The sequence below is a fragment of the Vicia villosa genome, linkage group LG7 (genome assembly GCF_029867415.1).
Source record: "Vicia villosa cultivar HV-30 ecotype Madison, WI linkage group LG7, Vvil1.0, whole genome shotgun sequence".
Taxonomy (NCBI): domain Eukaryota; kingdom Viridiplantae; phylum Streptophyta; class Magnoliopsida; order Fabales; family Fabaceae; genus Vicia; species Vicia villosa.
In genome coordinates this window covers 71,106,976-71,131,661 of record NC_081186.1, presented here as the reverse complement: position 1 = coordinate 71,131,661, position 24,686 = coordinate 71,106,976, and the positions used below count along the sequence as shown (strand labels likewise).

General features: G+C 34.3%; 2 protein-coding genes across 2 annotated transcripts; both read left to right on the top strand.

The window, feature by feature from the left end:
• The first annotated feature begins 3,887 nt into the window (after positions 1–3,887).
• Positions 3,888–8,618, top strand: LOC131620742 (putative disease resistance protein RGA4). The gene is made up of 2 exons (XM_058891907.1): positions 3,888–4,947; positions 5,072–8,618. The coding sequence occupies exon 2, from the start codon at positions 5,872–5,874 to the stop codon at positions 7,855–7,857; it is 1,986 nt and encodes a 661-aa protein (XP_058747890.1). The 5' UTR covers positions 3,888–4,947; positions 5,072–5,871; the 3' UTR covers positions 7,858–8,618.
• An 8,811-nt stretch (positions 8,619–17,429) lies between these two features.
• On the top strand, positions 17,430–22,119 carry LOC131620741 (putative disease resistance protein RGA1). Its single transcript, XM_058891906.1, has one exon. It carries the CDS (start codon positions 18,382–18,384, stop codon positions 21,415–21,417), a length of 3,036 nt encoding a protein of 1,011 aa, XP_058747889.1. The 5' UTR covers positions 17,430–18,381; the 3' UTR covers positions 21,418–22,119.
• The last annotated feature ends 2,567 nt before the right edge of the window (positions 22,120–24,686 follow it).

The following is a 24,686-nucleotide window of genomic DNA, read 5'->3' as shown; positions in this document are numbered from 1 at the left end:
CATTTTGAAAATATTAATAATTAATTAAATTATTTAAGCAATTAAATTAATCAACTAATTATTTAAATCAAATAAGAATCATCATTAATAATTAAACTAATCAATTATTCAATTATAAAATAAATATTTAAAAATAAAATAATTGCTTAAAAATAATAAAAAGTTTTATGTTTGGAAATAAAATAATAGTAAAACAAAAGGTTAATGATTGAAAAGAAAATAAAGAATAAAACAATTAAAAGAAAAAAAGACTTAGCTTCTATTCAGTGTGGTACATCCATGAGAGTCCACCATAGAGAGCCCAATCTGAGCCTTTGGATCTGGAGCGCTATCCATCTGACGGTGGAACACTGAGGGTCCATGGCGAGGGTGTGTGTCTCATACACACTGGATCTGCAAGGTTTATAAGAGAAGAAAAAACTAAAGGTCTAGCCTGGGAATCGAACCCAGGCCCCAGCGCTTGTCAAAGATCCAAACATCCTGCCACCTGCGCCGGCTTCTTTGATTGTCATTATCGCGCAACTATATTAATATAATACAATAAAATAAGAGCATTTGAATCAAATTGAACCCGCGCCCAGACTGTTTCTTCTACGTGGAAACGTCAAAAACTCAGACACCTATGGCAACAGTTTTTGTGCGTTTTCTTAGCCCTGCAGAACCACAAAACGCTATACAGGCAACAATAATCAAAAGGAAATCCATGAATTAATTTGTTTTGGTTTCCTGAACATGGTGGTACTATTAACTCGACTTAATTCGGCCTAACGTGGGAACCCCTAATTCGGAGCTCCTAAACCCTAGTCATGGCGGAATCTTAAACATGCGCTTAGACTTCGATTGAACCGTATGGAAAGCTTCAAAATCACATCAATAACACAAATATGCATCCAAATTTCCTTCATTATGCGCAATTTATCGAAAACGATTCTAAGTTAGGAGAGTCAAACCATGGACGTACCTGTGATGGCTCTGAGTGTCCTTTCGTATAGGAGGATTGGGATAGCTCCAAAAAATACTCAGGAATTGATTGGGATCCTTTGTTAGGCTTCAATCACAATGCAATATGGAATCCGAGTTGGTCCTTTTTTCTGAAATTTTGAGTTTTTGCAAGTTCTTATGGACTACCAACCCTTGCCCATTCGACCTCCCTGTGCTTGCTGAATCATTATGTTTATATAGGAGCCTGTCTAGGTTAACAAAAAAAAACAAAATCAATGATTGGAATAATAATTATTTGATTGAGAATCAACTTCCAATTTTTCTATTTTGGCCTAAATCTTCTCAATTTTTAGATGCAAGGTTAATTGGGTGCTCAAGATTTGTTTCAAAAATAAGCATCCCCTAGATATTTCCTTATTTTATTTATTTATTCTTAGATTGAATTTTAGTGAATAAATTTCAAAATAAAATAAAATAAATAAAATAACATAAATTTAAAGGAATGAACTAATGGGCCTTATGTGAGGTTAAGATTGGGCTTCTTCTTTTTGTACCTAGACACATTAGTAAGAGCAAACAAACAATACATTAAAAAAAGATAAAATATTAGTGTAATGAATTAAAATGGTTTAATAGTTTTAATTTAAAATTCAATTTAAATTAAGATTGGATTTTATATTAAACCCGTAAACCACGATAATTAGTATGTGTGAATAAATGCACAATTACGCAAATAATAGGCAAAGCGTAAACCCGTAGAAATACAATCAGGGGCAAATTTTGGGGTATGACACTTGTGGAAACATTTTTAATGAGTAAAAAATTTATTCTCAAAAACCTGCTAAGAGAGTAGTCTCGACTAAGTGCACTCTGGACAGTTTCAAAGGTTTCCTTCACTATGACTTATCGACAGTCTCTATCGTGTCTCCGACACGTGAAGGTGTGGAACCAAAGGATTTCTTGATCCTCTCGATTTTCTTTTTTATGACTTTTATATTTTGAATAGTTTGACTAACCTTCACAATGTGTTTTGTATTTTTCTAGCTGTTGAAAGAAAAGCAATCAAGAAAGAAAAACTTGTGACTAAACCAACAACTTCTTCCAGCAGAGGTGCCCCTTCTACAAAGGGTGCTTCTCTAGAAAAGACAGTAAAGAGTTCAAAGGTACTACTTTGAAGAATTTGTCTTTATCCTTTCACATTTTTCTGCCTATACAGTTTTTTCAGGTGAGTCATTTGCCTCCTCATTAAGACCGGGCCGTACTGACCTGACGATGGCGCGCATGTGTCTTGATGTATTATGGGTGTGTCCTCACTCCTTTACGAAATTGTTGGTGCCCTTTGGCCCAACACCAATTGTCCAAGTAGAAATATATATATATATATATATATATATATATATATATATATATATATATATATATATACTAAATCCTTTCAAATTCATTTTCAAACTAGTTCTTACTTGTGCTTATTTATTTCCTATTTAATGTCAATAAATCATTCCAACTCCCACTCTAAGTTAGCATCTGAGTTCCAAGAGTCTTTACCAGAACAAACTTGGGAAGAGCTAAAATCCCTTCGAACCATGATGTTTTGTAATTGTAAAGGATTGAGATGCTTGCTTGAAGGTTTTCGATACCTCACTTCGAACCATGATGTTTTATAATTGTAAAATGAATTCTTTCAAATTTATTTACATACTAGTTCTTATTTGTGCTCATTTATTGTTCTTTTAATGTCAATAAATATTACCCACGAAGATTTTAGCTGAGGACAGAAAGCCGCAGAAAAATCCGCATGAAACATGTTTCCTGCGTTCTAGTAGTGTACCACATAATCCAGTATTATATATACATTAATTAGAATGAAGAAGAGCATTGATTAACAATCTCTTGCCGGAGGGTATTCGACACCTCACTTCTCTAAAGGTTGTGAATATTTTTTATTGCCCAACATTAGAGGAGAGATGCAAGAAGGAAACAGGGAAGGACTGGAACAAGATGGCACATATTCCAAAAGTAAATATTTCTTAGAATGAAGAAGTAGAGACATTTACCCTTATATGCGTCTATATTCGCCGCAGTTCCACCTCCACCATTCACTATGGTCCTGCTGTTATGTTGCGGAGTATAAAAGAAGGCAGATTTTAGCTAGGCTATCGTCAAAGACGTGTTTGTATTGACATATTTAAATTTATCTAGTGGCTAGTGCATAATCACTTGAGATTATTTGAGAGAATTTATGGAAAGAGTTATGACACGTCAATAAAGATTAATTGTTAAAACACAAAATTGTAGACTCACTCTTCTCCTCCACCCTTATTTCCACTGCCATGTAGTTAATCTCTTGTACTATGTTTGCAGGATATGTCACTCATTGATCTTGTATCTCTACCATGTGAGTGTTCTATCTGATCAAATCGTTAAGACCAACGATCTTCCATAAGGGATTTGGTGCTGGTGGATATTTCATTTCGCAGAAAAGAATGCAGCAAAAACCTACACTTTTTGGCAAAAGGTGAAACTATAGAATTCTCATAAATATTACCTACTTAGTAGTTCAATTAGTTAGTTCAACTTCAAACTTCCAATTATTGTGTCTCCTACTTTATGTAAAGCACCATTTTAATATTTGATACTTCACTTCAAAATCTATTATAAGTCTGAAATGAATCTAGTAGTTAAGCAGATATATAAAATTGTTCAAAACAGAATTTTGTAACTTTAAATGTAACACCGGCTCACTTATTATAAACTTCTAACTTGCATAAATCCTCTATACAATGCTCATCTGAGGGAAGAAAAGTTCAAACCACCAATATTTACAGCTTATGTAAATGTCAGGCTTATTCGGTTCTACATTTTTGCATCTCATTACAAAGTATCTACTCTATAATTTATTGGACCCTAACATAAATCAGACACCCAAAACTGGTGGTGATTCTGATATATGGAAGGCCTTTGGTTTTACAGCAATATCAGTTAGAAAAGATAGAAGCTCTTTGTGGCGTAGAAAATGGAATCACAATCATTATATTTGAGGATTATGAATTAAAGAGTCAACTACTTAAATAGCTTGATAAGCCAATTGTTGAAGTCAATTCTTGTGATCCCTTACATTCTTTCTTGATTATTGGCTAACTTATAATAAGAAGAATTCACATGATTGGGGCAACCAAAGGCTTTCTTATAAGGAGTTTGTCAACAATTTCTAATGTATGATACAATTGGTTTCCCTTCTACAATTTGTATGTCCATGTCATTTTGTTTCAGAGCAATTTTCTGAGAATGGCTTTAATTGCATATATGCATTAGATGACACCATGGGTTATTCCCTATCCCATGTCATGTATTGTATAGCACTATTGTATTGTATATTTTTGAACTTTATATAATACGGAGTATACAATACACTGGTATGGACAACTGTTCATTATAAAAGCAAAGTTACTTCATCATTATGTTCCATTATAAAAGCAAAGTTAGTGTTCATCATTCTGTCTGCCACATCTTAGTGGTTAAAGTGGCTCAATCAAACTCTTCCCTTCCCAACAATCTTTACTGGCCAGTGGGGACCTGTTTCAGGATATTTATGCAAAAGTAGACTTTTTATTCATATGAAAACTAATGAAAAGACACAAAGAAAATCAATAATGGAACCTTGAATCAATTATTGAACTTTTCACTGTGCCTTTCATAATTCCCAATACATCAGCTACAGCTACTTAAGCACTTGCTACCATTGCATTCTACTCACAGTTCTTCCTGTTTACTTCAACACTCCAAAATTCAATCTTCTTATTTTTCATCTCTTTCATTGCTGAAAAAATGGCTGAGGCCTTGCTTGGATTTGTGTTAGAGAATTTGTCATCTCTGCTTCAGGATGAACTTTCCACCGTTTTCGGAATCAAGTCAAAGGCTGAAAAGCTATCAACCACCTTAGATCTCATCAAGGCTGTCCTTGAAGATGCTGAGCAGAAACAAGTCACTGACCGCTCTGTTAAGGTATGGCTGCAACAACTCAAAGATGCTGTATATGTGCTAGATGATATCCTTGATGAATGTTCCATTCGATCTACCCGGCTGAGGGGTATCAACTTAAAGAATTTACTTTTTCGTCGTGACATAGGCAAGAGGTTGAAAGAAATTACAAGGAGATTAGACGATCTTGCTGATAGTAAAAGCAAATTTATTCCTCGAGAGGGTATTACTATTAGGGAAAGCTCAATTGAAGTACCTGAATGGCGCCAAACCAGCTCTTTTATTGCCGAACCTAAAGTTTTTGGACGAGAAGATGATAAAGAAAAGATTGTTGAGCTTCTTCTCACCCAAGCGAAGGACTCTGACTCTCTTTCCATCTATCCCATTGTTGGCTTAGACGGTGTTGGAAAAACAACTCTTGCTCAGTTGGTCTACAATGATGTTAGGGTGACTGTCAATTTTAATACAAAAATTTGGGTTTGCGTTTCTGAGGCATTTTCGGTCAAGAGGATTCTATGTTCCATTATAGAATCTATCACATCTGAGAAGTGTGATTCTTTATCTTTAGATGCAATACAACTAAAGGTGCAAGGTTTGTTGTAAGGTAAAAGATACTTTCTAATTTTAGATGATGTATGGAACAAAAGTCAACAAATAGAGTCTGGATTAAGCCAAGAGAAATGGAATAAGTTGAAATCTGTGTTGTTGTATGGATCTAGAGGTTCTTCCATTTTAGTTTCCACTCGAGATGAGGATGTTGCGGAAATTGTGAGAACATGCCAAACTTATCATTTGTCTGGTCTCCCAGAAAATGAATGTTGGTTGTTGTTCAAACAATATGCATTTGGACACAACAGAGAAGAATGCACAGAACTTGTGGCAATAGGTAAGGAGATAGTAAAGAAATGCGGTGGATTGCCTCTTGCGGCACAAGCATTGGGAGGTCTGATGCGATCTAGGAGGGGAGAAAAAGAATGGCTTGAAGTAAAAGAGAGCAGAATTTGGGATTTAACACATGAGAATTCAATCTTGCCTGCCTTGAGGTTGAGCTACTTTCATTTAACTCCGACCTTAAAGCAGTGTTTTTCTTTTTGTGCGATATTTCCCAAAGATAGCATAATCATGAAAGAAGAACTGATTCAACTTTGGTTGGCTAATGGATTTATTTCGTCTAGAGAAAATTTGGAGGTCGAAGATGTTGGCAACATGATTTGGAATGAATTGTGCCAAAAATCATTCTTTCAAGAGATCAAGATTGATACATATTCTGAAGACATTTCTTTTAAGATGCATGATCTTGTCCACGATCTTGCTCAGTCGATAATGGGGCAAGAATGTGTGATTTTAGAGGATGAGAAGACTAAATTGTCCGAAAGTACCCATCATATTAGCTTTCACTTTGGTCCCAATTTATCGGTGGATGAGAGTGCTTTGAAAAAATTAGAGTCCCTACGCACAATGTTTGAGTTGAATCGTCGTGGATATTCATGGAGCCTTTCCCATTCCTTACAGACTGATCACTTCCCATTCCCCACAAACTATTCTCTTCGGGTTTTACGCATTTCCCCATTCCAGGTATTATCACTCGGAAACTTAATTCATTTAAGGTATTTGGAACTTTATGGTTGTGACATTCAAAACATCCCTAATTCGATTTACAACTTACGTAAATTGGAAATCTTGAAATTAAAAAGTCTTACAGAACTGAGATGTCTACCGAAACGTTTGGCTTGTTTACAATATCTTAGGCATCTTGTCATTGAAGATTGTGATTCACTTTCTCAATTGTTTCCCTACATTGGAAAATTATCTCGCCTAAGAACATTAAGTGTATACATGGTTAGTTTAAAGAGAGGACAAAGCTTGACAGAACTACGTGATCTAAACCTCAGAGGAAAACTGAATATCAAAGGGTTAAAAGATGTTGGTAGTTTATCTCATGCTCGAGAGGCCAATTTGATAGCTAAAAAAGAACTCCAGGAAGTATGCATGTCATGGAGCATCAATGATGAAATCACCGAGATCCCGAGTTTTAGTTCCGAGCAAGTACTAGAAGGGCTTCAACCTCACACAAATCTCAAAAGCTTGAAGATACATTACTATAACGGATTATGTTTCCCAAGTTGGATCCAAACTCTAACTAGTTTAGTTTCTCTTGAACTTCAAGGTTGCAACAACTGTGTGCGGCTTTCACCACTTGGTAAACTACCATCTCTTAAGAAACTTGAACTATGTTATATGGATATGGTGAAATTTGTGGATGATAATGATGATGATGGTGACGAATCTCAAGACAGTATGGACGTGAAGATTTTCCCATCTCTAGAGGAACTCATATTAAATAGTTTACCAAGACTGGAGAGGTTGTTGAAAGTGGAAAAAGGGGAGATGTTTCGTTGTCTTTCTATTTTAAAAATTTCCTATTGCTTTCAACTCAGATTGCCATGTCTTCCATATGTTAAAGACCTCGAAGTATATGGATGTAACAATGAGTTACTGAGTTCAATCTCAAGCTTTTATGGTCTTACTACCCTTTACCTTTATAGAGGTAGTGGAATAACATCCTTTCCAGAGGGGATGTTCAGAAAGCTTACTTGTTTTCAATCTCTACATGTACAGTATTTTGAGTACTTGAAGGAGTTACCAAATGAACCCTTTAACCTTCCTTTGGAGTATCTGTATATCACTGACTGCGATGAGCTTGAGTCTTTACCTGAAAAAATTTGGGAAGGTCTGCAATCCCTTCGATCTTTGACAATTAGTAGTTGTGAAAAATTGAAATGCCTGCCGGAGGGTATTCGACACCTCAGTTCTCTAGAGTTTCTGAGTATTTATGGGTGTCCAGCATTAAAGGAGCGATGCGAGAAGGAAACAGGGGAGGACTGGAACAAGATAGCGCATATTCCACATATAAGCTTTTCCATTTTTATTTAAAAAATAGGAAACTGAAGGGGTTGTTTAGAAAAATATAGAGGCTAATTGGAATGCACATTTTTTTTAGTTTGAGTTAACTATGACACTTCGTTGTTTTGTTTCGGTTCGAAAATGTTTTGTTTGAGTGACGTCAAATGTTTGGATATAAGAAGGATATATGATTTGTTTGGTATTGTATCTTAAATTTTTTGTTCATATTTTAAAACTTTGATAGTAATATTTTATTATGAGTCAGTTAATTCCATTTTATAGATAACTCTTATGTTTTTTTTTAACATATTAGTTGTATTTTAATTTTTTGAAAAATGATGTATCTTGTGCCGGTACCGGTATCTACATCAGGTACATTACCGGTATATATGCATCATAGTCTACATTTAGGAACAAAATCGGTCACCAATTTCTATCACATATGACTCATGTAGAGTCGGTTACGAAGTACCTATGTATCTGTTCGCAGTGATTTCTGACAAACAACCGCTAGTCCTCCAAACTCTATATTTTGATAACGTGCATGATCGATTAGATTGATCCTAGGACATGTGTCACAGTTCTTATTATTTCCATGATCAGACTTATATTAAACATTGCTTCGAATGACAAAAGGTAACAGGAATTCTCTTACAGATTATAACTTAACCAAGAATAAGAATAAAACTGGTGTTGCCAACCAATTCTAAATGACTGAATCTTAAGGCTTGAATTGACAATTTGGCAGGAAAGTAAAATGTATGTAAAATGACTAAAACTTAAAAGGTCGTTGACGGTAAAAGTAACTTTAACATAAGAAGTGATGTTTCTTATACGTACATTCTCAGCAAACTCGTTTCTCTTACGCTAGTACTATGAGTATTTGAGTAACTTTTGTACAAAATGAACCCACGAATCCTAACATTAAGACTCCTATTTATACTAATTCGACCCTAACGTTCTCTTCACAAAAATATGCCACGTTCGACATTTCAAAAGCTTTGATCTTCTAAAGTTTCCACACGTCCTTCTGGCCAAAACGAATTTGTTTGAATTTCAAACTTTCCCGCTCGAAATTTTGAAACGATTCAACGTGACTTGTCAAAGCGTGTTTCAAAATATCTGAAATATTCTAAGTCTTCTACTCCTTCGACTTCAAAGGCATTATTTTGGACTCCAGTTCGACATAACATTAAGTTCTTCATAAGAATGAACTCATAAATGGCCTTATGAAGTCATATCTCAATCTATTCTTCAAAACATGGTATCTTTAAATCGACATTAACTGCATGTCAAAATCTCCAACTAACAAATTGCCCCCAATAAATGTCTATTTCGAATTGATGCATAAATGGATATTTCTTGAAACTTTCAGATTTCGACCAACAACCTTTCATTGACCCTCAATCCATGATGTCATAGTCAATCATGACTACTTTTTCAAAACGTCTCCTCAAGACGTGCGTGCAGCAGTTATTTCATCATTACTGCCAGTTTCCAAGAAAAATGAATAGTAACCTCTTTGTCTTCCTCACAGGGAGATGATATATGCCCCACCAACTCTTTGAGGTGTAACCTCTCCATGTTCCAAATACCCACTATAAATACATTGTCTCTTTCATTTCTCCCTTTTCTGCTTTTATAAACCCAGAATATCAAAAAACTTCTGATAAACACTCCAACTTTCTCCTTAAAGCTTCATCAAAACTTTAATTCCTCAATAATGTCTCCTAACAAACAACAACAAAAACCCAAGAACACCAAAGAAGCTGAAACTTCTAAGGATTCTTCTTCTCAATCCGAACCAACTAGCAAACTCATGACTTCTGGGAATCAAAAGTTCATATCACCACCTAAACTTACCAAAGAACAAAAAGCCATTTACGCTTCCCAGGTATTGATTCCTTCCTTGCTTTCTGGTAAAACCTAGGTTTTATGGGTCCTTTGATCTCTACAGGACATTTAGAAAAATATGTAGAGTATTTTTCCCGCTTATCATGTTACAAAACCCATAGCTAACAAAATCACACCCCCTAAGAAGAATGCTGAAGTTTCGGCTAAGAAACCCACAAAATCTTCCAAGGATAAAACTTTTGAAGATACTTCTTCAATTCCTAAGGTAGAAAGAGAGGCGTTTCAATTGGATTACATAACTGAAAATTTAGAACCTTTCGATCATGCCCAACTTTAGACAAATCCTATTTATCCTAGCTTACTAAGGTCGAAAAGAAAAAGGCTCAAGCTTCGAAAGATCTAGGAATCTTCGACTTGATCCAAATATCGAAACTAGGTTTTAATTATTGTCAACCTTTACTATTAGCGTCCTTATATTTTTGGGATAACACTTATAATACCTTTCACCTTCCTTGTGGAATAATAACTCCTACCTTCTTTGATGTGGTTGTCATAACTGGACTTCCTCCTACTGAAGAAACCTTTGATCCTTATCTAGACTCTGACAATACCATTGATTTCAACGTCAAAAATGCCTTTTTCAGTGCTTACATGAATCTCTACCATATCAAAGGAGATGAAGTCTCTGATGTTGAACACATAGCTTTCCTAGCCTTATGGCTGTATAAATTTATATTCTATTGTAAATCCTTGCAAGTAGCCAAGATATTTTTAACTCTATCCAATCAGTTACATTCTGGTCGAAAATTTTATTTAAGCGAATTGCTTTTAGCTAGTCTGTACGAAAGTCTAGGGGCTGCCACTGCTAAACTGAAAGAATGTGAGGCTGGCACGAATCTTCTTTTGTCTGGTCCTTATTGGCTTCTTCAATTGTGTCTAAATGCGACTTTCGAACCTTCCATTCGAACCTCTGGTACAGTGAATGAAAAGGATCCTAATATAGTGAATCGAAGCATTGAAGGAACTAGACTTCTCCAACTGACCCCTAATGATGACGTAAAAAATCTCCAGACTTGTCTCACCAATTACATGTTGATGTTCTCGAAGAGCCACAATTTCACCTCTTTTATGACTCCTTTCGCCAGTCCTCACGGTCCTTCCTAGTTTACTTCGTCAATTGAGGATTTTGGAAGGATGAAACGCTGAAGTTGAAAACATATGGCGTGCGTTTCTTCTTCCTAGACAGTTTGTTTCTAGGATCATGCCAATAAAGAGCCATGTTTGTCTGCTGGCTTACCAACCTAACTTTGTATCTCGACTGTGAGATATTGGATCGAACTCTAGTATAACCGAAGGGTAGCTACTTGGTTCGACAGGATTAAGCATGAAGTCGAAGGTTGTTCACATGCTTGTGTCGAAGATGCTAGGTTTGTTAGCATGTTAAATTAGGTTTTAGTGTTTAAACCCTAATTTGTTAAGTTAGCTTATTTATTAAGTTGACTTGTGTAATGGACCTTGTGGAAAAAGCCCATTAGTTAGTATGTTCAGTTTTATTATAAATAGCATACTAGTCTCTCATCATTGAAAAGCTGCAAATCCTAATTTAGGGTGAGAGAGGTTATTTGTTATTCTTGTAAACTTGTAATCTTGTAATCTTGTTTTAAGAGAAAGTAAAAGAATAGCAGTTATAACCAATTCTTGTGTTCTTCTTATCTTCCCTAATTCCTATTATATTTTGTTTTTGACATCGTTTTTCACAACAAATTGGTGCGGTGAGCGTGGAGAAGATGTCTTCAACAAAGTATGAGATTGAAAAGTTCACCGGGGTGAATGATTTCGGTCTGTGGCGCTTGAAGATGAAATCCCTACTGGTTCAGCATGATTGCTTGGAAGCGTTGAAGGGAGAGGCAGCCATGAATGTAGAATTGACAGCAGCGGAGAAGACATTGTCAAGTTGCAAGTTTTTCCAGTGTATGCAGTTGATAAAGCTACATGAAGAAAGCTAGTTTGTTCCCTTGATGTTGTAGAGTTAGATCCAAGGTGGATATTTGTGAGATATTGGATCGAAATCTAGTATGGCCGAAGGGTAGCTACTTGGTTCGACAGGATTAAGCATGAAGTCGAAGGTTGTTCACATGCTTGTGTCGAAGATGCTAGGTTTGTTAGCATGTTAAATTAGGTTTTAGTGTTTAAACCCTAATTTGTTAAGTTACCTTGTTTATTAAGTTGACTTGTGTAATGGGCCTTGTGGAAAAGCCCATTAGTTAGTATGTTCGGTTTTATTATAAATAGCATACTAGTCTCTCATCATTGAAAAGCTGCAAATCCTAATTTAGGGTGAGAGAGGTTATTTGTTATTCTTGTAAACTTGTAATCTTGTTTTAAGAGAAAGTAAAAGAATAGCAGTTATAACCAATTCTTGTGTTCTTCTTATCTTCCCTAATTCCTATTATATTTTGTTTTTGACATCGTTTTTCACAACATCGACAGCTTGGGTTATGCCAACTCATGCCTGAACCCCTCTTCAATCGAAAACGTGAAATTTGCATTGTAGGAGTGGACTATTCTGTTCGAGATATTGCAAAACATCAAGAGTATCATGCTAATTTTGCAGAGTTCAAACTCATCCCATTTCAACCAAATTTCTATATGACCAAGGGCTTTCACTCTTGGTGGACAGACTTTTTTACGAACAATGTGTTCGATACTGCTCAAATAAGCAAATGTCTGACTAAAGCCTTTTCACTTGTGTAGGAAAATGTCCAGAAAGGTAAATTAACACACATCAAGGAAATCCAAACGTTCCAAAAATTCTTTGAAATTGTCTATGATCCAACCAATCTTAGTCGAACTGTTGCTAATGCAACAAATGTTTTGACAGAAAAATTTACAAGAAACTTCCAAGTTTAAAAATTCCTTATTCTATAAAACTTGAAAATAGATATGACTTAGCCTTTGAATTACATCCACCAAAATTTCTAAAATTACCCAATGCTGATTTTGGCTTGCCATTTTTTCCACCCTATCCAAACTGGTTTACTTGTGGAAACATTTTTAATGAGTAAAAAATTTATTCTCAAAAACCTGCTAAGAGAGTAGTCTCGACTAAGTGCACTCTGGACAGTTTAAAGGTTTCCTTCACTATGACTTATCGACAGTCTCTATCGTGTCTCCGACACGTGAAGGTGTGGAACCAAAGGATTTCTTGATCCTCTCGATTTTCTTTTTTATGACTTTTATATTTTGAATAGTTTGACTAACCTTCACAATGTGTTTTGTATTTTTCTAGCTGTTGAAAGAAAAGCAATCAAGAAAGAAAAACCTGTGACTAAACCAACAACTTCTTCAAGCAGAGGTGCCCCTTCTACAAAGGGTGCTTCTCTAGAAAAGACGGTAAAGAGTTCAAAGGTACTACTTTGAAGAATTTGTCTTTATCCTTTCACATTTTTCTGCCTATACAGTTTTTTCAGGTGAGTCGTTTGCCTCCTCATTAAGACCGGGCCGTACTGACCTGACGATGGCGCGCATGTGTCTTGATGTATTATGGGTGTGTCCTCACTCCTTTACGAAATTGTTGGTGCCCTTTGGCCCAACACCAGTTGTCCAAGTAGAAATATATATATATATATATATATATATATATATATATATATATATATATATATATATATACTACTAAATCCTCTCAAATTCATTTTCAAACTAGTTCTTACTTGTGCTTATTTATTTCCTATTTAATGTCAATAAATCATTCCAACTTCCACTCTAAGTTAGCATCTGAGTTCCAAGAGTCTTTACCAGAACAAACTTAGGAAGAGCTAAAATCCCTTCGAACCATGATGTTTTGTAATTGTAAAGGATTGAGATGCTTGCTTGAAGGTTTTCGATACCTCACTTCGAACCATGGTGTTTTATAATTGTAAAATGAATTCTTTCAAATTTATTTACATACTAGTTCTTACTTGTGCTCATTTATTGTTCTTTTAATGTCAATAAATATTACCCACGAAGATTTTAGCTGAGGACAGAAAGCCGCAGAAAAATCCGCATGAAACATGTTTCCTGCGTTCTAGTAGTGTACCACATAATCCAGTATTATATATACATTAATTAGAATGAAGAAGAGCATTGATTAACAATCTCTTGCCGGAGGGTATTCGACACCTCACTTCTCTAAAGGTTGTGAATATTTTTTATTGCCCAACATTAGAGGAGAGATGCAAGAAGGAAACAGGGAAGGACTGGAACAAGATGGCACATATTCCAAAAGTAAATATTTCTTAGAATGAAGAAGTAGAGACATTTACACTTATATGCGTCTATATTCGCCGCAGTTCCACCTCCACCATTCACTATGGTCCTGCTGTTATGTTGCGGAGTATAAAAGAAGGCAGATTTTAGCTAGGCTATCGTCAAAGACGTGTTTGTATTGACATATTTAAATTTATCTAGTGGCTAGTGCATAATCACTTGAGATTATTTGAGAGAATTTATGGAAAGAGTTATGACACGTCAATAAAGATTAATTGTTAAAACACAAAATTGTAGACTCACTCTTCTCCTCCACCCTTATTTCCACTGCCATGTAGTTAATCTCTTGTACTATGTTTGCAGGATATGTCACTCATTGATCTTGTATCTCTACCATGTGAGTGTTCTATCTGATCAAATCGTTAAGACCAACGATCTTCCATAAGGGATTTGGTGCTGGTGGATATTTCATTTCGCAGAAAAGAATGCAGCAAAAACCTACACTTTTTGGCAAAAGGTGAAACTATAGAATTCTCATAAATATTACCTACTTAGTAGTTCAATTAGTTAGTTCAACTTCAAACTTCCAATTATTGTGTCTCCTACTTTATGTAAAGCACCATTTTAATATTTGATACTTCACTTCAAAATCTATTATAAGTCTGAAATGAATCTGGTAGTTAAGCAGATATATAAAATTGTTCAAAACAGAATTTTGTAACTTTAAATGTAACACCGGCTCACTTATTATAAACTTCTAACTTGCATAAATCCTCTATACAATGCTCATCTGAGGGAAGAAAAGTTCAAACCACCAATATTTACAGCTTATGTAAATGTCAGGCTTATTCGGTTCTACATTTTTGCATCTCATTACAAAGTATCTACTCTATAATTTATTGGACCCTAACATAAATCAGACACCCAAAACTGGTGGTGATTCTGATATATGGAAGGCCTTTGGTTTTACAGCAATATCAGTTAGAAAAGATAGAAGCTTGTAGCAACCGGCTTAAAAATTTTAGAGTCGCCACCATTATTTTTATCTTAAGGGAAGGGAATTAAATGGATAACCCTATATTTTCAGAGATTCTAAGTTCGTGAGTTAATTAAATAAAGGGAAGGTATTAGGCACCCTTTATTTCCCTTGTACTCAAGGGGACCCCTTCTAGATCTAGGTTTTTTTCTAAGGTTTCGAAAGCATTATTTTCATATTTATAAAAGAAACGGGATTTATTTATTTAGGGGACTCGTTTCAATTTTTGATTGAATGTCTACGTATCTCCTTATGGAGAATCAGAGTCCCAATTCGTAGTTCGGTTTTGGGTTTGTGTTTTTTTTATAGGATTGTATAATTATTTTTGAATTCTCCTTTGAATTTCGTCCGGTTTAGAAAATAAGGTAATTGTGGGCGTAGTTCGAAGTTTAGTAAAAATAATAATAGTACAATCCGTTTTTATGAAATTAATATTGATTTGGTATTAGTAAAAGGTTTTAGATGTTGAGATTTTGATTAAACATGTTTATGACAAACAAATTAAAATTTAATGAATATATGTGTTAAGAAAAATATTTGAAAGTTAATAAAATAAGAGATTTATCCTAAAATATAACTATATCCAAGTTGGTGATTTTTTTTTTATAAATATATTAAATAATGTATTGGAAAAAAATTAGAAATTTATTATGACATAAGTTTAGTAAGTTAATTAATTAAAAGACACAGGGGTGTTAAACTAAAATTGAAGGTGTATTAGAAAGGATAATTAGGTCTAGATGTAAATCTGAGCCCAATAAGCCAGGAGGGGTGTACTTTACACTGCTTTTGTAAAAAAGAGTGAAATGGGGTGTAGAACGCATTGGGCTAGGCCCATTACCAATTAATGAATATCCGCTGCATCCAGTGTAGACTGGACCAGGGGGTCTATGGTGAGGACAGGGGATCAGGATTCTTTGATCCGAATCAAATGGCGTTCAGAGGCCGGCTCTGGAGCGTTGATTCAAATTTAAATAAACGAAGGGACATGATCGCGTATTGGCTAAAGGTGTAAAGTAAGGGAGTATGTACACGATTTAGCTACAGTAGAAACGTGGAGGTCTTTTATTTTTATTTTTTTCATTTTTTTATTTCATTTCTTCATAACTTTCTCTCTCTCACACAACCTTCTCCCTCGTTTCTCTTTATCTCTATCCCTAGAAACCCAACAATATTGAACCCTTCATCCCAAAAAACCCAGAACTCAGAACAATCAATTAACAAAAACAAAGATCTCCAAGCTAAGTTTCGACGTATTTACCTCAATCCAGAAATTCTTTTCGTATAGCTTTCCTCTCCGTCACTGATCCTCCTTCTTTGCTATGAATCACGGGTACGGCGGATTGGCGGTGATTTGGGGTTTTTGCGAGAATCTCCTTTTCTCCTCCTTCTTTAGAAATTTTTCGGTGATTTTTCTTCTGTTAATTTTTCGGTCCCTTGATTGTTGACTTAAGGTTCCGCTTTATAGTGTTTTGAATAAAAATATATTAGAAAATAGATTTAAGGTATTTGATTCAAATTGATTCAGTCTTGATTTAGTTCCGATTTGTTTCTGGATTAAAGTTCTTGATTTGATTTGTAAGATTAATTATAAATTAATTTCTGATTTGATTCGATTTATTGTGTATTATGGATTCAGATTTTTGTTTGTAATTTTCTTCAAATTTTTACTTATTCCTCTTTAATGAAATCTTTTCTTTTCTATATTTATTTGTTTGGATCTTGTGTGTTTGTTTGAGAAGAAATTAGGGTTTGAGGTTGACGAAGGTGGTGTGCGGCGGCCTCCGTTAGAGGTTGAAGAAGAAAGGATTTAAAAACCCTAGTTTGGACTTAGTCAACAATTAATTTCTTAGTGAATAATTGTAATACTTAATTATTAATTAAATGATAAATAGTAATAATAATTGTTAATTAACTATTACTATTATTAACTGATTACAAAACGTGATTATATAAAAAAATGTAATTTTCTTTAGCCAAGAAAAATAATTACTAATTTTAATACATGCTTGGAAATATTGATGATGATTAACATAAACTAAATAATAGTATTAACTTAATATAAAATTTAAATAAATAAAAAAGGTCGTAAATGAATAACAATAATAGCAATGAAATTAGAAACAATAATAATATTTAATAAAACACCAAAAGGTTTTAATTTTAATAATATTTTTTTGAATAATAGAATATTTATTTTAAACAATTGATAATGAAATAATAACAATATTAATGTTAGGTTTAGAATGATAACTGCAAGTGTATATATATGGTCATTTGAATTTAAACGTAACGGTTTAAATATAATCAATTATTATCAAATATCTATATACTAAACAAATATTTAAACATTTAATCCAAATAGATTTAATCATGTCATAAACCTTCTACTTACATCTAATGGGCCATAGATAATTTTTGGAAAGAGCCCTATTTGATAATCATAAAAATGCACCCCCTTTCTCTTTATCATAATATAATAATAGTTAGTATCCACCATAATTCAATTATTAGATAAAAGCTAATATGACTAACTAAATTGACTATTAACGCTTATGCGGGCAAATTTGGGGTATGACAAAGCTCTTTGTGGCGTAGAAAATGGAATCACAATCATTATATTTGAGGATTATGAATTAAAGAGTCAACTACTTAAATAGCTTGATAAGCCAATTGTTGAAGTCAATTCTTGTGATCCCTTACATTCTTTCTTGATTATTGGCTAACTTATAATAAGAAGAATTCACATGATTGGGGCAACCAAAGGCTTTCTTATAAGGAGTTTGTCAACAATTTCTAATGTATGATACAATTGGTTTCCCTTCTACAATTTGTATGTCCATGTCATTTTGTTTCAGAGCAATTTTCTGAGAATGGCTTTAATTGCATATATGCATTAGATGACACCATGGGTTATTCCCTATCCCATGTCATGTATTGTATAGCACTATTGTATTGTATATTTTTGAACTTTATATAATACGGAGTATACAATACACTGGTATGGACAACTGTTCATTATAAAAGCAAAGTTACTTCATCATTATGTTCCATTATAAAAGCAAAGTTAGTGTTCATCATTCTGTCTGCCACATCTTAGTGGTTAAAGTGGCTCAATCAAACTCTTCCCTTCCCAACAATCTTTACTGGCCAGTGGGGACCTGTTTCAGGATATTTATGCAAAAGTAGACTTTTTATTCATATGAAAACTAATGAAAAGACACAAAGAAAATCAATAATGGAACCTTGAATCAATTATTGAACTTTTCACTGTGCCTTTCATAATTCCCAATACATCAGCTACAGCTACTTAAGCACTTGCTACCATTGCATTCTACTCACAGTTCTTCCTGTTTACTTCAACACTCCAAAATTCAATCTTCTTATTTTTCATCTCTTTCATTGCTGAAAAAATGGCTGAGGCCTTGCTTGGATTTGTGTTAGAGAATTTGTCATCTCTGCTTCAGGATGAACTTTCCACCGTTTTCGGAATCAAGTCAAAGGCTGAAAAGCTATCAACCACCTTAGATCTCATCAAGGCTGTCCTTGAAGATGCTGAGCAGAAACAAGTCACTGACCGCTCTGTTAAGGTATGGCTGCAACAACTCAAAGATGCTGTATATGTGCTAGATGATATCCTTGATGAATGTTCCATTAGATCTACCCGGCTGAGGGGTATCAACTTAAAGAATTTACTTTTTCGTCGTGACATAGGCAAGAGGTTGAAAGAAATTACAAGGAGATTAGACGATCTTGCTGATAGTAAAAGCAAATTTATTCCTCGAGAGGGTATTACTATTAGGGAAAGCTCAATTGAAGTACCTGAATGGCGCCAAACCAGCTCTTTTATTGCCGAACCTAAAGTTTTTGGACGAGAAGATGATAAAGAAAAGATTGTTGAGCTTCTTCTCACCCAAGCGAAGGACTCTGACTCTCTTTCCATCTATCCCATTGTTGGCTTAGGCGGTGTTGGAAAAACAACTCTTGCTCAGTTGGTCTACAATGATGTTAGGGTGACTGTCAATTTTAATACAAAAATTTGGGTTTGCGTTTCTGAGGCATTTTCGGTCAAGAGGATTCTATGTTCCATTATAGAATCTATCACATCTGAGAAGTGTGATTCTTTATCTTTAGATGCCATACAACTAAAGGTGCAAGGTTTGTTGCAAGGTAAAAGATACTTTCTAATTTTAGATGATGTATGGAACAAAACTCAACAAATAGAGTCTGGATTAAGCCAAGAGAAATGGAATAAGTTGAAATCTGTGTTGTTGTGTGGATCTAGAGGTTCTTCCATTTTAGTTTCCACTCGAGATGAGGATGTTGCGGAAATTGTGAGAACATGCCAAACTTATCATTTGTCTGGTCTTCCAGAAAATGAATGTTGGTTGTTGTTCAAACAATATGCATTTGGACATGGCAGAGAAGAACGTGCAGAACTTGTGGCAATAGGTAAGGAGATAGTAAAGAAATGCGGTGGATTGCCTCTTGCGGCACAAGCATTGGGAGGTCTGATGCGATCTAGGAGGGGAGAAAAAGAATGGCTTGAAGTAAAAGAGAGCAGAATTTGGGATTTAACACATGAGAATTCAATCTTGTCTGTCTTGAGGTTGAGCTACTTTCATTTAACTCCGACCTTAAAGCAGTGTTTTTCTTTTTGTGCAATATTTCCCAAAGATAGCATAATCATGAAAGAAGAACTGATTCATCTTTGGTTGGCTAATGGATTTATTTCGTCTAGAGAAAATTTGGAGGTCGAAGATGTCGGCGGCATGATTTGGAATGAATTGTGTCAAAAATCATTCTTTCAAGACATCAAGATTGATGCATATTCTGGACACATTTCATTCAAGATGCATGATCTTGTGCACGATCTTGCTCAGTCGATAATGGGGGAAGAATGTGTGATTTTTGAGAATGAAAATGTGGCTAATTTGTCAAAAAGTACACATCATATTAGTTTTCACTCTGCTCGCCATTTATCAGTCTATGAGAATTCTTTGAAGAAAGTAGAATCCTTACGCACAATGTATGAGTTGAATCATTCTTATCATGAACACACCGATTACTTCCCAGCGAACTGTTCTCTTCGGGTTTTATGCATCTCCCCTTCCCAGGTATCATCACTCGGAAGCTTAATTCATTTGAGGTATTTGGAATTTTACGGTCTTGAAATTAGCAACATCCCTAACTCGATTTACAACTTACGTAAATTGGAAATCTTGAAATTAAAAAGTCTTACAGAACTGAGATGTCTACCGAAACGTTTGGCTTGTTTACAATATCTTAGGCATCTTGTTGTTGAACGTTGTGATTCACTTTCTCAATTGTTTCCTGACGTTGGGAAATTAACTTTCCTAAGAACATTAAGTGTATACATGGTTAGTTTAAAGAGAGGACAAAGCTTGACAGAACTACGTGATCTAAACCTCAGAGGAAAACTGAATATCAAAGGGTTAAAAGATGTTGGTAGTTTATCTCATGCTCGAGATGCCAATTTGACAGCTAAAAAAGAACTCCAGGAAGTATGCATGTCATGGAGCATCAATGATGAAATCACCGAGATCCCGAGTTTTAGTTCCGAGCAAGTACTAGAAGGGCTTCAACCTCACACAAATCTCAAAAGCTTGAAGATACATTACTATAATGGCTTATGTTTCCCAAGTTGGATCCAAACTCTAACTAGTTTAGTTTCTCTTGAACTTAAGGGTTGCAACAACTGTGTGCGACTTTCACCACTTGGTAAACTACCATCTCTTAAGAAACTTAAACTACGTGATATGAAAAATGTGAAATTTGTGCACGATAATGATGGTGACGAATCTCACGACGGTATGGACGTGAAGATTTTCCCAACTCTTGAGGTTCTCATATTAAATTGTTTGCCAAGATTGGAGAGATTGTTGAAAGTGGAAAGAGGGGAGATGTTTCCTTGTCTTTCTATTTTAAAAATTTCCTATTGCTTTCAACTTAGATGGCCATGTCTTCCAAATGTTAAAGACCTCGAAGTATTTGGATGTAACAATGAGTTACTGAGTTCAATCTCTAGCTTCTATGGTCTTACTACCCTTTACCTTGTTGAAGGTCCAGGAATAACATCCTTTCCAGAGGGAATGTTCAGAAAGCTTACTTGTCTTCAATCTCTACATGTACAGTATTTTGAGAACTTGAAGGAGTTACCAAATGAACCCTTTAGCCTTCCTTTGGAGTGTCTGTATATCACTGACTGCGATGAGCTTGAGTCTTTACCTGAAAAAATTTGGGAAGGTCTGCAATCCCTTCGATCCTTGACAATTAGTAGTTGTGAAAAATTGAAATGCTTGCCAGAGGGTATCCGACACCTCACTTCTCTAGAGGTTCTAATAATTTATGGCTGCCCAACATTAGAGGAGCGATGCAAGAAGAAACAGGGGAGGACTGGAACAAGATTGCGCATATTCCACGAATAATTACTCCCTCCCTCTCATTATATCTCCCTCCCCCTCATTATTCTTCATGTTAAGGATACTATAATTAGAAAAAGTTAAATGTAATTAAATGCAATAAAGTCATATTTAAAGTTTCGATACATTGAATGCACGCGTTCCAAAAAAATATTTCTATAAATATCTAATTAACTTATGCCCTTGGGGCACATGTTAGCTTTTTCCTATAAAAATATGTTGGAAACAGGGGATATTGTTTTGTTTTCTTTCGAAAATGTTTTGTTTGAGTGACATCAAATTGGATATAAGAAGGATACATGCTTTGTTTGTTACTTTGTTAAATCCTTTTGAAAATATTTTGTTTGAGGGACTTCAGATGTTTGAATCTTAAGTGAAATTTATAAATTTTTCAAATATTAATATAACATATTTATATTTATTCTTTGTTATGGTGTCTTAATTTCTTTTTATATTTTAAAACTTTGATAATAATATTTTATTAAACGTAAGTTCGGTCAAGGATTATCAAGCTTCAAGAGGTCTTTGACAAAGGCATCCCCTCTCCTAGTTTCTTTTCATTATCGTAACAAAAGGTTTAGACGGGTTCATGAAAAATGTGGTTTCTCAAGTAATTTTTCAACCTTTCACTTTTTTGAATAATCTCAATTTTAATCTCCAATAATTTGTAGATGACACAATCATTCTTGGTCAATCTTGTTGGGAAAGTATCTGGACGCTCAAAGTGATTTTGCGCTTCAGAATATCTCCAATAGTTTTAGGCTTAAGAATAACCTTTCACAAAAGTAGGATTTTGGGCTTCAACATCGATCCAGCTTTCTTGGAGACTGCTTCGGACTTTCTAGCTCGTTCAATTTCACACCTTCCTCTAATTTTTTTGACAATTCTCTTAGGCGTCAATCCTATAAGCCATAATTCATGGCTTCTGATTCTTGATAAATTTAGATGTCGTTTTTCAAGTTGGAAATAGCAAGTTCATCTCCTATGAAAGGCAAATCGTTCTTTTAAATACAGTTCTTAACTTCATTCCACTATATTTCTTTTTTTCTACAAAGCTCGAAAGGTGGTGATTGATGAATTAATCAAGATTCAAAGAGCTTTTCTTTGGAAAGGTGAGGAAAGTAAGAGGTAGATCAATTGAGTATCCTGGTCTTTCGTGTGTAACTCTAAAGCTGATGGGGGATTGGGAATAAAGCACTGTGGGTTTTTTAGTGTAGCTCTGGTCAACAAGTAGATTTAGAAAATTGTGAATAAACAAGATTTACATTGGGTTCATGTTTTATCTTTTTTAAGTACGATGATATAATAAGTCAATTTCTCGACACTTCTATTCCCACGTCTAATTATTCTTCACTGTGGTGGCGAAATATAAGAGATATTATGACTACAACGGGTTCAAATTATGGTTGCTTTGAAAACAACATCTGTTGCAAACTGGGTGCAAGTTGGGACATTACTTTTTGAGGTCGAGAGGGATAGGTCATCAACCACTCAAATTAAGTTTTCCAGCTCTATTTGACCATTGGTGTGAACAAAATGTGATTGTTTGTGTTGTAGGTTTTTTATCTGATGGCTGCTGGAACTGGAACGTCGAGATTGATCCATTTTTATTCTTTGTAGAATCTGAATCGCAGCTAGAAGAACTTAAGGAAATACTGTATTCCTTCTCTCATAATCCGCTTGCTATTGACTAAGTTGTTTGGTAGAGATGTGCTTTCGATTTTTCGGAAAATTTGGCATATAAAATTCTGGCAAATTTCTCGTCTTCTGATGTCTCGGTTGATGCAAGGTTGACTGCAATTCTATCTCTAAATTGGAGTTCTTATGTTCCAAACAACATCAAGTTTTTCGCATGGACATCAAGTTTTTCGCATGGAGGATGCTTGTGAGGAGACTCCCTACTCGAGACGTATGTCTCTCTAAGAAGATGTTATGTCACACTTGCTTGAGTTTTCTAAGTGCTTGGCGGATAATTTAAAGAAATGCTTGTTTGGTCTATTTGGTTGGCGAAAAATAAAGTTCTTTTTAATGGGGGCATTAAAGATGTAGCTGATATTTTTAATTTTAGCTAAGAAGTTAGCTTGGGATTGGTTAGGGGCCAAGCTATTAAGGCCTAGGCCTTTAAATTTTGAGTGGAAAGATTGATTTAGAAATCATATTCTTTGTTTTCCTAAATCTTGTTGATTATAGACCTTCTTCTTCTTCCTTTGTACATGAGTTGTGTATCCTTAGTATTTGATTTCAATATAATTTTTCGCCATTAATTAAAAAAATAGTGAAAATTAAAGAGTTTAAATATTTACACATGTAAATCAAGGTCAAGTTAAAATATAATTTTTCATCTATAGGAAATTTAGTGGTCATTATAGGGAAGTAAGTCATTAACTACTATAAGGAATGGATTATAATCAATAATAAGATAATCATCTAGACATTTAGTGAAGAGTATAAACAAAGTTTATCCTGATACACCATCACAATTTTGTAGCTACGTTTAATTCACTCACATTTAAAGATTTTTTAAATGATTGCAATCACTAAATTATCTTCTAATCCAACTAATTATAATTTAGATTTATCAATACAAAGATTCTGTTTATGACATGATTTCTTTGTCTTTTCAAATAATCAACTAGTCAGAGACCCGTGCTTCCGCACGGGTGATTTTTTTTCTGGTGTAGTATTTTTATAATGATATGAATAATATAAATAAAAGGAATTATAAGCAATATGCATAATTAAAAGGAATTGTTTTACTTGAATAGAGTTTGAGTTTTATTGATTCCTCTGTTATACTCCTAATTCTTTGAAAACCGAATATCCATAGGAATCGTTTTGAAATTTGAAAATAAATACTTTAGTTTTCAAATAAAAGTCATTATTGTTTAAAATAAAATAGACATTGTATTGAAAGTGGCCCTTAAGATTAAACATTATTATCGTATTCATGTGCTAATTTTGTGTGTAACAAAGAACCATATAAAAAAGAACATGTGAGTTGGAGAAAAAAATAAAATTTTAACAAATGCAAATGTAAAATTTTAAATATAAATGAAAAATATAAAATAATTTACTTAATTGTAAATTTAACAATAATTATATAGAAAACAATGATCCACAAAAAAATGTTTAAGATAGGATAAGAATACAATAACAAAATTGGGTCAGATAATTTAATAATTGACGGTCCAACAACAATTAAAAGAAAATGATATAGATCACTATGGTTTAATTATAAATGAAAAATGATCATATAAATTCAATTATATTAAATA

What these genes read in the sequence shown, in the direction of transcription:
- LOC131620741 (XM_058891906.1), top strand. Translation starts at nt 18,382, where the DNA reads ATGGCTGAGGCCTTGCTTGGATTTGTGTTAGAGAATTTGTCATCTCTG.
- LOC131620742 (XM_058891907.1), top strand. Translation starts at nt 5,872, where the DNA reads ATGCGATCTAGGAGGGGAGAAAAAGAATGGCTTGAAGTAAAAGAGAGC.